Source organism: Euleptes europaea, chromosome 17 (genome assembly GCF_029931775.1).
Source record: "Euleptes europaea isolate rEulEur1 chromosome 17, rEulEur1.hap1, whole genome shotgun sequence".
NCBI classification, from domain to species: Eukaryota; Metazoa; Chordata; class Lepidosauria; order Squamata; family Sphaerodactylidae; genus Euleptes; species Euleptes europaea.
Window position 1 is genome coordinate 47091269 of NC_079328.1, and position 12755 is coordinate 47104023.

At 46.0% G+C, this 12755-nt stretch overlaps 1 protein-coding gene across 1 annotated transcript in view; it reads left to right on the forward strand.

The window, feature by feature from the left end:
• The window catches only part of ATP2C2 (ATPase secretory pathway Ca2+ transporting 2), a 37430-nt gene that overhangs the window by 7559 nt on the left and 17116 nt on the right, over positions 1 to 12755 (forward strand). Inside the window, exons 5-11 of the mRNA XM_056862859.1 lie at positions 374 to 409; positions 503 to 564; positions 4009 to 4117; positions 5360 to 5509; positions 8531 to 8599; positions 9125 to 9200; positions 9967 to 10033. Coding sequence (XP_056718837.1) covers positions 374 to 409; positions 503 to 564; positions 4009 to 4117; positions 5360 to 5509; positions 8531 to 8599; positions 9125 to 9200; positions 9967 to 10033 — 569 coding nt within the window. The remainder of the gene's footprint in view (positions 1 to 373; positions 410 to 502; positions 565 to 4008; positions 4118 to 5359; positions 5510 to 8530; positions 8600 to 9124; positions 9201 to 9966; positions 10034 to 12755) is intronic.

Sequence of the window (12755 nt, forward strand, 5' to 3'; positions counted from 1 at the left end):
TAAGATGCTTGTTATCTGTGTAAAGTCAGAACTTTGCCTCTCAGGTGTGCCAGGTCGAGCACTGCTACCCCAGAACACAGCAACCCCGTATCTCCCCATGCTAACTTCCCCTGGAATATCTAGCCATTCAAAGCCCATGGTGGGATTCCCCTACTGCCAGTCCCCTTCACCAGGTGCCACTTTGGGGGATGGAAAGACACTCCAAATGATGACATTTTGTTATGTGTTTGAGAAAAGTGGATATCACTAGGGAGAGATCGAGAAGAAGTGCCGGTCTGTCCTGAGTCCCTGTAAAATCTGTTTTGAACCCTCACCTACTCAGGAACGTTTTATAACATTTACCTGTCTTTCTCTCTCGTCTCTCTCCTTTTAGGCAGTGATCATTGTGGTAACTGTGGCTTTCATTCAGGTATGCTTTTTTGGTGGGGGAGTCAGCAGCTCATACATCTTTGTCTTCTCCTTTTGCAAATGCTCATTGATTTTTGGGCACCTTCCTTCTTAGGAACACCGTTCTGAAAAGTCCCTGCAAGAGCTTAGCAAATTAGTCCCACCAGAATGCAACTGGTAAGTTGTTAATGACCTTGCCTGCGGTACTAGAGAAAATTTCTTGAATGACTGCATGAATGAATGATTATGGTCAAAAACCAGCTCAGAAATAAATACAATACCAGCAATCATACATTTGAAATTACATAGATTTCATTAAAATTAGGAAATATAATCCATTAGATTGATATAGAACAATGATAGGGCTCACTCGGAATTACAGCTCATTTCCAGACTACAGAGTCAGTTCTTCTGGAGAAAATGGATGCTTTGGAGGGTGGACTCTATGACATTGTACCCCACTGAGGTCCCTGTCCTTCCCAGGCTCCACCCCCAAATCTCCAAGAGTTTCCCAACCTGGATCTGGCAACCCTACTCCCCATTCCCTGTTGGTGGTCAGGGGGACTTGGCAACCCTAAACTACAATAGTTTGTAACAACGGCACTGGCCAAATGCTTTCTTCATGCACCTCTGTGTCCCCATTAATTGTTGTGGAAATCATCCAGGAGGGGGGTTGCCAGATCCCTCTTCGCCTCCGGTGGGAGGTTTTGGGGGTGGAGCCTGAGGAGGGTGGGGTTTGGGGAGGGGAGGGACTTCAATGCCACTGAGTCCAATTGTCAAAGTTGCCATTTTCTCCAGGTCTCTATTGGCTGGAGATCAGTTGTAATAACAGGGGATCTCCAGCTAGTACCTGGAGAGCTCCTGCAACCCTATCCAGGAGGGAGGAAGCAAAACTACATATTGTTTTCCACAAATATGCATGAGTTATCTGCAAGCCTGACAGGCAAGTAAGAGTGCAAAAAGATGCGACCGAGATTATGAAAGGTAGATTGCATGCACACGCAGCTTGGGGACGAAATGGGAAAAGAGGAGCGTTTAGACCCTTCATGCCCTGCTCAGTTTTGCCGATCAAAACCAGGCTTCCTGCATTATTGTTAACATTTTAAAGGATGTGTTTGTTTTTTTAAGAATACATCTTTTCCCTCTGAACTCCTGACAATGCGGTGAAGGGATCGTAGTTTCAATGAGCAAAACTGAATGGGGGCCGAAGAGTTAAATCCCCCTTCATTCCTAACTCCCATCTGGATCATGGCTGAATGTACCATTAACCTTTTAGAGACCAACAGAGAGCTGTCATCTTTCCTATGTCTGTTTGTGCCCCGGCTGTCAATAGCTAGGCTTGCCAACCTCCAGGTAGTAGCTGGAGATCTCCTGCTATTACTACTGATCTTCAGCTGATAGAGATCAGTTCACCTGGTGAAAATAGCCACTTTGGCAATTGGACTCTACGGCACTGAACTCCCCTCCCCAAGCCACGCCCTCCTCAGGCTCCGCCCCAAAAAGCCAGTGGTGAAGTGCGACCTGGCAACCCCATCAATAGCAGCCACACAAACTTCAATTGCCTTTAACCCTAGCAGGAAGTCCTGTTGGAGGAGATTGTAAAGAGTGGTTTATGGCAAAGATAAGCTCCGAGTCCCGTCTACCTTCTGTTTCAAAAGCTTTTCTGTGCAGTATATTACTCCCCTCATCTTCCAATTTTTGAAAAGTTGGGGACTGGGGAAAGGAAGAAACTGGTCTAGAAGGGATGGCCCCCGGTGCACGTTTGCATGCATGCATGCATTTTGCCAGTTGTGTGCTTACATGCACGCCATTTGCATGCATCCCTTCCAACATCTGGAAATGGACATCAAGCATTTTTGAGCAGCTTTCAGTCAAACGCAAGAGGTCTGCTCACCGTTGTTGATTTATGCCCTTTACTAATGTCTGCTCACTTAATGTAAACGCTTTAATAACTGCGAACAATATCTTGTATTTGCCTGTTGGCTATTTCTGTTTTATCTTTCTGACCCGACCGAGGCGTGTTTAAACAATCAGTTTTCTGGGATTAGCTGCTTTTTCCTTCTTGGCTATCAGGAGAAAATCTCCTTTGAAAAAGGCCAGTGCGAATACATACTTCCTTTTGTGGTTACTATTTCTGTCCAATTCAAGGGTGACTTGTTTGTCTTTCAAGGTCAAAGAACGCTCTGATAGCTTCCACCCCACACCCCAGCCCACTCCCATCTTCCTTGTTCCTTCCAGCGAGTTTAACATCCAGACACACCTTCTAGACAGAAAGCCAATCTGTTTGGAGCAGCCACATTTCAAATTACCAACTATGCTTTAATGGCTCTTCATTCCTGCCAAGTGCTTGAGCCTACTAAATATGCAAACAAATTGGCTTTCGACCAAGCGTTTCAACCAAGTTCTCCAGCACAAACGTTCCTGGTTAGATGGCAGCTTGTGAGCTAAAGGTTCTTTAGGATGGAAACCTAAAACCAAAGTCCTTCTACTTGTTCCTGATCTGGTTTTAGATCAGGGAACGTAATCTCTTATCAAATGCTGGTTTGAAACTAATACACTGAATTATATCGTTAATATTTATGAATGTATCCCAGAAGTAATTTCAGCTCAGAGATTCTCAACTATAGTTCTCTCCCCCCCACCCAAATATATTGTATGGGATGTTTCCTGGTGTGTTAACTGTGCTAATGGGTACTGGAAATGTAAACGCAAAAACGGTATTATCACTCTTCTGTTTAGAAGTTTGTTTCAGGTGAGTGGCTGTGTTAATCTGTAGTAGCAAAATTCGAGTCTAGTGGCACCATCATGACCAACAACATTTCCAAGGGCAGATGTTTTTGTGAGCCAAACCTTTAACTCGGAAAAGGTTATACCCTAGGAAATTTTGTTGGTCTTGTAAGGTATTACTAGTCTCGAATTTTTTTTAGGGTTGCCAACCTCCAGGTATTAGCCAGAGATCTCCTGCTGTTACAACTGATCTCCAGCAGATAGAGATCAGTTCACCAGGGTAAAATGGCCAATTTGCCAATTGGACTTTATGGCATTGAAGTCCCTCCCCTCACCAAACCCTGCCCTCCTCAAGCTCCGCCTCCAAAACCTCCCGCTAGTGACGAAGAGGGACCTGGCAACCCTAACTATTTTGTTTAGAAGTTGTAGCCATCATCATGTTTGGATGGTAGCCATTTTGCTCGTTTGAAGTTCTTGACCTATGACCCAGATGTAGTTTGGCGAGTGAGAGATTCAGATTCAACATCCCAAAAACTTCTAGTATGTCCCCCCCCTCCTGCAAATGGCTTCTACATTTATATTTTGGGAAAATTGTTCAAGTCTTTTTCATCAGTTCCTGTCATAAGAATGCTATGCTAGGGTTTTGCACTATGTACACTGTAAGATTTCCTTGGGATGTTTTCCTTCTCTAGATCACTCCTCTCCCAAATGCATATCTTTTCAGATCAGGTTATACTAGGTCATGGCTTTACTGATCCCTCTCCCATCTTTCTTTCTTTCTGAAGAGAAGGGGTGACAGCGGCCAGAACAAGTGAGATGTTTATGGAGCTTCATCACAACTCCTTCAAGGGTGATTTGCAATGTCATTTTTTTTATTTGTCTGTGACAATACAGTGTGAGGGAAGGGAAGCTGCAACACCTTCTTGCCCGAGAACTCATACCTGGAGACGTAGTATGCCTTTCCATGGGAGACCGGGTTCCGGCAGACATACGACTCACAGAGGTAACAAATCCATGGTATCCAGGGCTGGGTATGAGCCAGCGTGGTGTAGTGCTCAGTAGAGGTGGACTCAGCCTAACCTCCTTCACAGGCTGGACACAATAAGGGGAAGGAGACCCTTGTCCACCATTCTGAGCACCTTGGAGGAAGGAAGGGATAAAAATAGATAGTTGGGAAGGCTGCCTTGAACAGATGAACACATGAAGCTGCCTTCTACTGAATCAGACCCTTGGTCCATCAAAGTCAGTATTGTCTACTCAGACCGGCAGCAGCTCTCCAGGGTCTCAGGCAGGGGTCTTTCACATCTCCTACCTGCCTAGTCCCTTTAACTGGAGATGCCGGGGATTGAACCTGGGACCTTCTGCATGCCAAGCAGATGCTCTACCACTGAGCCACAGCCCTTCCCCTTAGTCACATTCAAATGCTTGTGTCTCTAGTGGATTTTTTTAAAACAGTGCAATCCTTAGGGTCGCCAGATACCAGGTAATGGTGGGCTACTGCCCATCAATTAAGGGGGCTGCCTGCCACCCCTAAGCTGGCTGGTGGAAGCAGACCAGATGAAGGGGAGGCAATTAACGTCCCTTCCAGGTTTACCCCAAAACTGACGGGGACACTCTAGCACATTCCTCCCCCCAAAAAACTCTGTGGTTTCAATAGTAGGGTTGCCAGGTTCCTCTTCGCCTCTGGCGGGAGACTTTTGGGGCAGAGCCTGAGGAGGGCGGGGTTTGGGGAGGGTAGGGACTTCAATGCCATAGAGCCCAAATGCCAAAGTGGCCATTTTCTCCAGGGGGACGGATCTCTATTGGCTGGAGATCAGTTGTAATAGCAGGAGATTGCCAGCTAGTACCTGGAGGTCGGCAACCCTATTCAATAGAGTTTTTAGAGGAACGTGCTAGAGTGTTCCCGTCACTTCTGGGTTTACCCAGGAAGTGATGTTATTGTGCCGATCTCCCCCCTTCCCCTGCCCCACCACAATGAAGCTCCTGCCGGTGGCAAGGGGGGACCTGGCAACTCTAGCAATCCTAAGCAGAGTTATACCCTTCTAAGCCCATTAACTTCCATGGACAGAGAAGGGTGTGTCACTGCTTAGGACTGCCCTGCAAATGCCATTGTCATTCATCATCAGACCCTCCTCCCATTCCATGCCGCTGTCTGCTTTTGAAAACCTCCCCTTCCCGTTTCAAAAGTGGCATTCCATAACTGGTTGATACGGCTGCTTGAATCCTGGCGTTTCCGTGTCCCTAGGTGACAGACCTCCTAGTGGATGAGTCCAGTTTTACAGGGGAGGCTGAACCTTGTAGCAAGAACGACTGCCTCCTAACAGAAGCCGGAGACCTGACGACCCTCAGCAACATCGCTTTCATGGGAACCCACGTGAGGTACGGCAAGGCAAAGGTGAGTGGTAAGGAGCCAACTTGCGACAGCCAAGAGCCACCTGTTCAAAAGGGACCTTCTGGGTCTATGTCTGCACTAGAGAGCCAGCATGGTGTAGTGGTTAAGAGCGGTGATTTGGAGCAGTAGAGTCTGATCTGGAGAACCCGGTTTGATTCCCCACTCCTCCACATGAGCGGTGGAGGCTAATCTGGTGGGCTGGATTTGTTTCCCCGCTCCTACACACGAAGCCAGCTGGGTGTCCTTGGGCTAGTCACAGCTCTCTCAGCCCCACCTACCTCACAGGGTGTCTGTTGTGGAGAGGGGAAGGGACGGTGATTGTAAGCCGTTTGATTCTTCCTTAAGTGGCGGAGAAAGTCGGCATATAAAAACCAACTCCTCCTTCTTCTTCTCCTTCTCCTTCTTCTTGCAGCAACACTGGATTTGGCACCTACTTTTTTCCCGTCCTTTATTTAGTTAAACACTTACATCCAGCCTCTCACACCATTCAGGGAGGCTCAAGGTAGCTTACAAAGCAACCAAATAACCACAGCACATTTTTTTTCCAAAAATGAGACAAAACAATAGCCATTGTCCTAATTCCCCTGAACTAGCTAGAAGACAAGACATTTCAGCTTCCCTCAAAGTCCTTCCTAAATAGGGTTGCCAACCTCCAGGTAGTAGCTGGAGATCTCCCACTATTACAATTGATCTCCAGCCAATAGAGATCAGTTCACCTGGAGAAAATGGCCACTTTGGCAATTGGACTCTATGGCATTGAAGTCCCTCCCTTACCAAAGCCCATCCTCCTCAGGCTCCACCCCAAAAATCTCCAGTTATTTCCCAATCTGGAGCTGGCAACTCTATTCCAAAACAAGTCCACATTGTGGGGTTTGCAAAGTCCCGCCAAGATAAGCGCATCTGTAAATTCCTATGGGAAGCTGTTCCTTCAGGATGGCGGCATAGCCAAAAATGACTGTGATCGGTCTACAGCCAATCTGGTGTACTTGGGCAGGGTAGCAGGCAGGAGAAATTACACAGATTCCCCCTGGGAGAGACAGCCTTCATCCCAATGCATTTGCACAATGAATTTGCAATTTCCTAAGATTAAGCTAATACAAGAATTAGGGATGTTGTGTTCAGGAGGGGAACATCCTGTGCATAGAATCATAGAAACATAGAGCTGGAAGGGATCTGCAGGGTCATCTAGTCCAAACCCTTCACAATGCAGGAAATTCACAACTACTTCCTCCCCATACCCCCAGTGACCCCTGCCCCATGCCCAGAAGATGGCAAAAAAACTCCAGGATCCCTGGCCAATCTAAACTGGAGGAAAATGGTTTCCTGACCCCAAGGTGGCAATCAGCATTACCCTGGGCATGCAAGAAAGGGCCACGAGAGCTGAGCACTGACGCAACCCTTCCTGCCCTCCCTCTCATGATCTGCCTAAATTCACAGAATCAGCTGGGACAGCTGTGGTCACCTGTTAAGAAGCTCTGCAGCTGTTCAGAAGTGTACACATGCAAAATAACCTTGAGAACACCTCCTTAAATAAACACCAAGGTCTAGATGACTGATTGATTTGTTGACAGTTTATTTACATGACTGGCTGCCACATGGCATGTAGCAAAACAATAGGCCTATGGAGAAAGGGGAAAGCAAATGCTCATCGGACTGTGTGAGAGTTTACACATATCAAACGATGCTGGTTGCGTGTAAATATAATCCTGTTTGGATACGGGGAAAGCAGCGTCAGGCCTCAAACTGTCCATGAACAGCTGAACTGCTCGACGAAAAACTGGCTCCCAGTTCACAACCCATGAACCGAACGTGAGCGAAACCAGCAGGTGTATGAGAATCTCTATCAGAAATAAAACGCAAAGCAGTTAAGGCTACTAGAATCAGCAGCCTGTCTTCCACGTAAGAAGCAGCGTAAACAATTACAAAACAAGATCTTAAATGAGGATCGTTCCTTAGTGTTTAAGGACGCAACTTGTAAATGTTCATCTCGCTTCTTCCAGATCCCCCATAACAGAAATTTTTCCTTGAAAGACTATTTCCGCTTGTTAGAAATCCATAAATTTAGATGAGCTTTCTTATCGGCAAGGTGTAATACCTTAGACTCAGCCGAAATGCAGGGGAGATACAATAAAATTATCGCAGAAGACACAAATGCCCATTTTGTCCAGATCAAGGAGGCAACCTTGTTTTAAGATTGTTTTAAGATGTTCGCAAAATAATACTGCATGAAATAAATATATTACTCCCTGGATAAAACAGCTAATGACACTTTCTGAGAAGCAGATACTGTGTTATCTGCAGTCAAGTAGATTGGTGAATTGCGTGAGAGATGTGGCGACCTTTCCCTTTATAGTGTCAAGAAAAAAATAATTTTCATTTCCCCATTTTTTACATGTGTGAAATGGTAGATGAATAGCCAATGACTGTTAAATCTAGGGAAAGGATAGATAAGAAGCAGTGTGAACATATATTCCATTAAAAGCTTGAGAAACAAAAGAACTTTGACCTGGCACCTCAAACAGTGAAGAGTGTCACCCCATGCACAACATTGGAGAGGGTTTCCATAATTATAGGGCCACGATAGAAAAGGCCCATGATTTGAGGCACTGTCTTGGTCTCCTTCCTACCTTCTTCTTCCAAGAGAGGAAAAATTTGCTGCATCGAGTATGTTTGTTGCTATTCCCAGTGTAGACAGGCAACAAAAGTACCCACTGTCAGAGCACTGTAACTCTTTATGTGTTACTGTTCTGGGCTTTTCCCAGTCAGCATCCCGGACACATACTCATGCAGAGACATAGGTGAAAAACTGCATTCAGAATGGAAATGTCGAAACTTAAATACACTAAAAGTAAATTTTTCTTGATTTGAAAAGTAAGCTCTTCCGGGCACAAAAGTGAAGGCAGCCACCATTTTGAATTTTCATAAAAAGTATGTTTTGAGGGTCAGACGTTTAGGAAACGTTGCCATTTTTAAAACAATGGATCAACATTTACTTTCTCGTGTATTCTTGTGCCTTCTTTTCAGGGCATCGTCATTGGGACGGGTAAAAACTCCCAGTTTGGAGAGGTGTTCAAAATGATGCAAGAGGAAGAGGTAAGGACAGTGGGTGTCCTCATCAGGCACGTGATTTTCAAGAACTTTGAGCAATGTTTCTGGAAAAAGATTTTTTGTTGTTGTTGTATTCATTTGCAGAGAGGTTCGCTGCAATGCCTTGAATGAGTTTTCTGGGCACTTTGCTGAACTGTTGCAACCCTGTCATTTGCAAGTCGCCATGGCAATGACCTTCACTTCTCTTAGGGGAGGGGCTGTGGCTCGGTGGTAGAGCCTCTGCTTGGCATGCAGAAGGTCTCAGGTTCAATCCTTGGCATCTCCAATTAAAGGGACTAGGCAAGTAGGTGATGTGAAAGACCTCTGCCTGAGACCCTGGAGAGCCGCTGCCGGTCTGAGCAGACAATACTGACTTTGATGGACCAAGGGATTCAGTAGAAGGCAGCTTTATGTGTTAATGTGTTCTTAGTTCCTGTTGGTCTTGTGTAACACCCATAGGATCAAGCTTTGTGTCTGCATTAAAAGTTTTTTTCCCCTCCTTCTTCCCTCCCTCTGGATTAACACACCAAGACCCCCAAGACTCCTCTGCAGAAAAACATGGATAAACTGGGAAAGCAGCTTACATTAGTTTCCTTTGGCATCATTGGTGAGTTCAACCAAATGCTGAACCAAATCTTTGGGTAACAGGCTCCTATTTGCCAGTGGAGCTTAAGGTTGCCAGGTCCTTCTTCGCCACCGGCAGGAGGTTTTGGGGGTGGAGATTGAAGAGGGCGGGGTTTGAAGAGGGGAAGGACTTCAATGCCATAGAGTCCGATTGCCAAAGCTGCCATCTTCTCCAGGTGAACTGATCTCTATCGGCTGGAGATCAGTTGTAATAGCAGGAGATCTCCAGCTAGTACCTGAAGGTTAGCAATCCTAATGGTGCTCTATCTGCGGGGACGGGAAATGGGCTGGAAAATTCCTGGAGATTTGGGGGTTGAGCCTGGGGAAGGCAGGGTTTGGAGAGGAGAGCAGGGTATAATGCAATAGAATCTATCTTCCAAGGCATCCATTTTCTCCAGAGAAACTGATCTCTGTAGCCTGGAGGTCAGTTGTGATTCCAGGAGATCTCCAGGCCTGGTGTTAGACAACCCTAGGACCACTCCCAACTGTCGATTGATAGACAAAGTAGGAATAACATAAAATAGGTCAAGAGAAAGGTGAGACAGTGATCTTTAGAATGTTTTAAAGACATACCTAAGCTTATTAACATCCATAAGGGGCCTGACGTGCTAAGATATTATCATCGACAGTGAGTGAGAAACACAAGCTTGAAATCAATCCCTTCCTTGAACTCAAGAAGCAACTGGGTGTTCTTTTGGATCCTGGCCTGTCATGACTTCATCCAGAAGGCTTTTGTGTTATCTTTTCAGGTTTACTCATGCTGATTGGTTGGCTGCAAGGAAAACCTCTTTTGAGCATGTTCACAATTGGAGTGAGGTGAGGACTGGAAATGCATCTTTAAAAATGTATGTGTGTTATGTGCCATCAAGTCCCTTCCAACTTATGGAGACCCCATGAATCAATGTCCTCCAAAACATCCTATCATTTACAGCCTTGCTCGGGTCAAGGTTTACCCGGAAGTGATGCAGACACTCTAGCAATCTATAGAAACTGTAGAGTTTTGGCAGAAATTGCTAGAGTGTCCGCGTCACTTCCAGGTAAACCTGGAAGTGATGTCGGCGCGTCTCTCTCTCTCACACACACACACCCATCCATGCCCCCGCAATGTTTCTGCCGGTGGAGCAGAAGGATCTGGCAACCCTACCCAGATCACCCAGGTAACGTCATGGAAAGCAGGGACTTCAACCTGTGTCTCCCCAACATTAATTCAAACAAAAAAATTGGCCTGTGGCACATAGAAGTCTGGTGAGATACATTGCCAAAAGCCTCCAAGGTAGGCAGAAGTGACCTTCCAGTATAAATCAGCCGTTTCCTGATTGGGCTACAGCCAAGGTCATTTTGTTCCTGGCTGAATGTGTAGCTGTTGGGGAAACCAGTCAAAGTCACTGAAGTATTTGCACAACGTATTTAATGCTTGGGCAGTCATTGTTAAAGTTACCATCCACAAGCGTTGGCGAACTGGTCTTCTTTCAAATTGAGAGCAAGATGAGAAGAAGTCAGGAGCTTGATCAAGGGAGAAGATTCTCCTTGTTGCTTAGACCAGTAAGGAAAACTTTGCAGGGAACAGAGGCCTTTTATGCAGGGACATTTCCCTGCGATCACCCCCGCCGATTGCTTCAGGGCTTCCTTTTGATTATGCATGCCTTTTCCAACCATCAGAGGTTGCCTCACTCTCCCCACGCGTTTTGCCTGCGTTTTCCAGATGCTGTTTTAGCCAGAATCTGGAAAATGCTGGCAAAACGTGTGGGGAGGGTGAGGCGGCCTCTGACGGGTGGATAAGGCATGCATAATCAAAAGGAAGCCCGAAGCAGTTGGCAGGGGTGACCACGGGGAAATGTCCCTGCATAAAAGGCCAGAGTTTGCAGAGTTTAATCCTCCCACTCCCACATGGTTTCACCCCTCAACCCGGATTATCTTGCCCCTTCTGTTACTCCCAGAAGGGGGAAAACTCTAATTTTGCCCTTCTTCCTTCCTTTGGTAATAACAGCATGGGGTGGACAGTTGTTGGTTTCCATTACCATTTATTGTTACGGCCATTGGCCAGCATAAGTTGTTGGTTTCAATAAGGGTAACCACACATGGTTGGGAAAAGACCCCTCCCATCCCTCTACACTCTTACCAGAGCCCCTGGTGATGGTTTGGAAGAAAAGGTCCACACCCTTCCCTCCCGCTGTGCTCGCCAGAAACCATTTGTCTTCCTTGCAAATATGAACCCTGCATGTCCGCACCTCCCTAGCCCTGGAAGACTGGGCCAGCAGGTTGAATTTTTTATATGGCATGTGGAATTGGTCCCTCTGCCCTCTTTTCAAACACAATAAACTGACTGTGCAGCATTTCAATATGAGATTCCATGGCATCAGGGAACTGTGCTACTTACATAGGTTCCCACCCCTGCAAAAAATAAAAATAAAAAAATCAAGCACTGAATTGAGCAAGACAAAATGTTTCTTTCTCAGATGGTTAATAAATAGATGGTTAATGAAGACTGAGAAAGGAAAAGACTAGATTTCCCAGAAGTTGAATGGAAACAAATGGGGTTACAGAAGATTCATGATGGACTGGGTTGAAAAGAAGAAGAAGAGTTGGTTTTTATATGCCGACTTTCTCTACCACTTAAGGAAGAATCAAACCGGCTTACAATCACCTTCTCTCCCCCTCCCCACAACAGACACCCTGTGAGGTAGGTGGGGCTGAGAGAGCTCTAACAGAGCGGTAACTTGCCCAAGGTCACCCAGCTGGCTTCGTGTGCAGGAGTGGGGAAACAAATCAGGTTCACCAGATTAGCCTCTGCCACTCGTGGAGGAGTGGGGAATCAGACCCGGTTCTCCAGATCAGAGTGCACCCCTCCAAACCACCGCTCTTAACCACTACACCATGCTGGCTCTCAAAAGGAGGAATTGAGAAGCAGGATAGCCATAAATTGGGTTATCTCAGCGTGGTTTTCCCCCATACGTATCTCCCATCCCCTAAGATGCAGAACCAACTTTCAGGGTCCAGATGGCAGCATGTGACCCAGAGATTCGAGCACATGACTAGTGAATGTAGTGGTAAACAGGGGTTCATGGGGGAAATAGAGACCCGAACCGTTATTTCAAGAAAACAGTTTATTCTGGCAGCTGCGACCCAGAGGCCCTAATAAGCAGAAATCTCTGAGTCCCGATCATTTATCCAAATATTTATCCAAATTCAAGATATGACAGCCATCAACATTCAGGGCATATCTGATTGTAATACAGACAGAGAGGCGGCAGTATAGTAACAGTTTCACCCAGTTCTTGTTATGGTTCACTGTAACCCTCCGTGACTCTTGCCCCAATTACTAGCACACAGACACACACAGATATCCTGCCCAGCAACAAGCTATTCCCTTGCTGTCCTAATACATTTGAATACATTTACAGAAAGGAAAAGAGATTATTACAAATTGCAAAATCAGTGGATCTTCCATAGTCAGGGGAAGTCTACCTTGCTGTCTCATGGTCATATGACAAACAGCCATGTGACAAAAAGAGAAGGAGCTAGAATTGTGACCTCACAA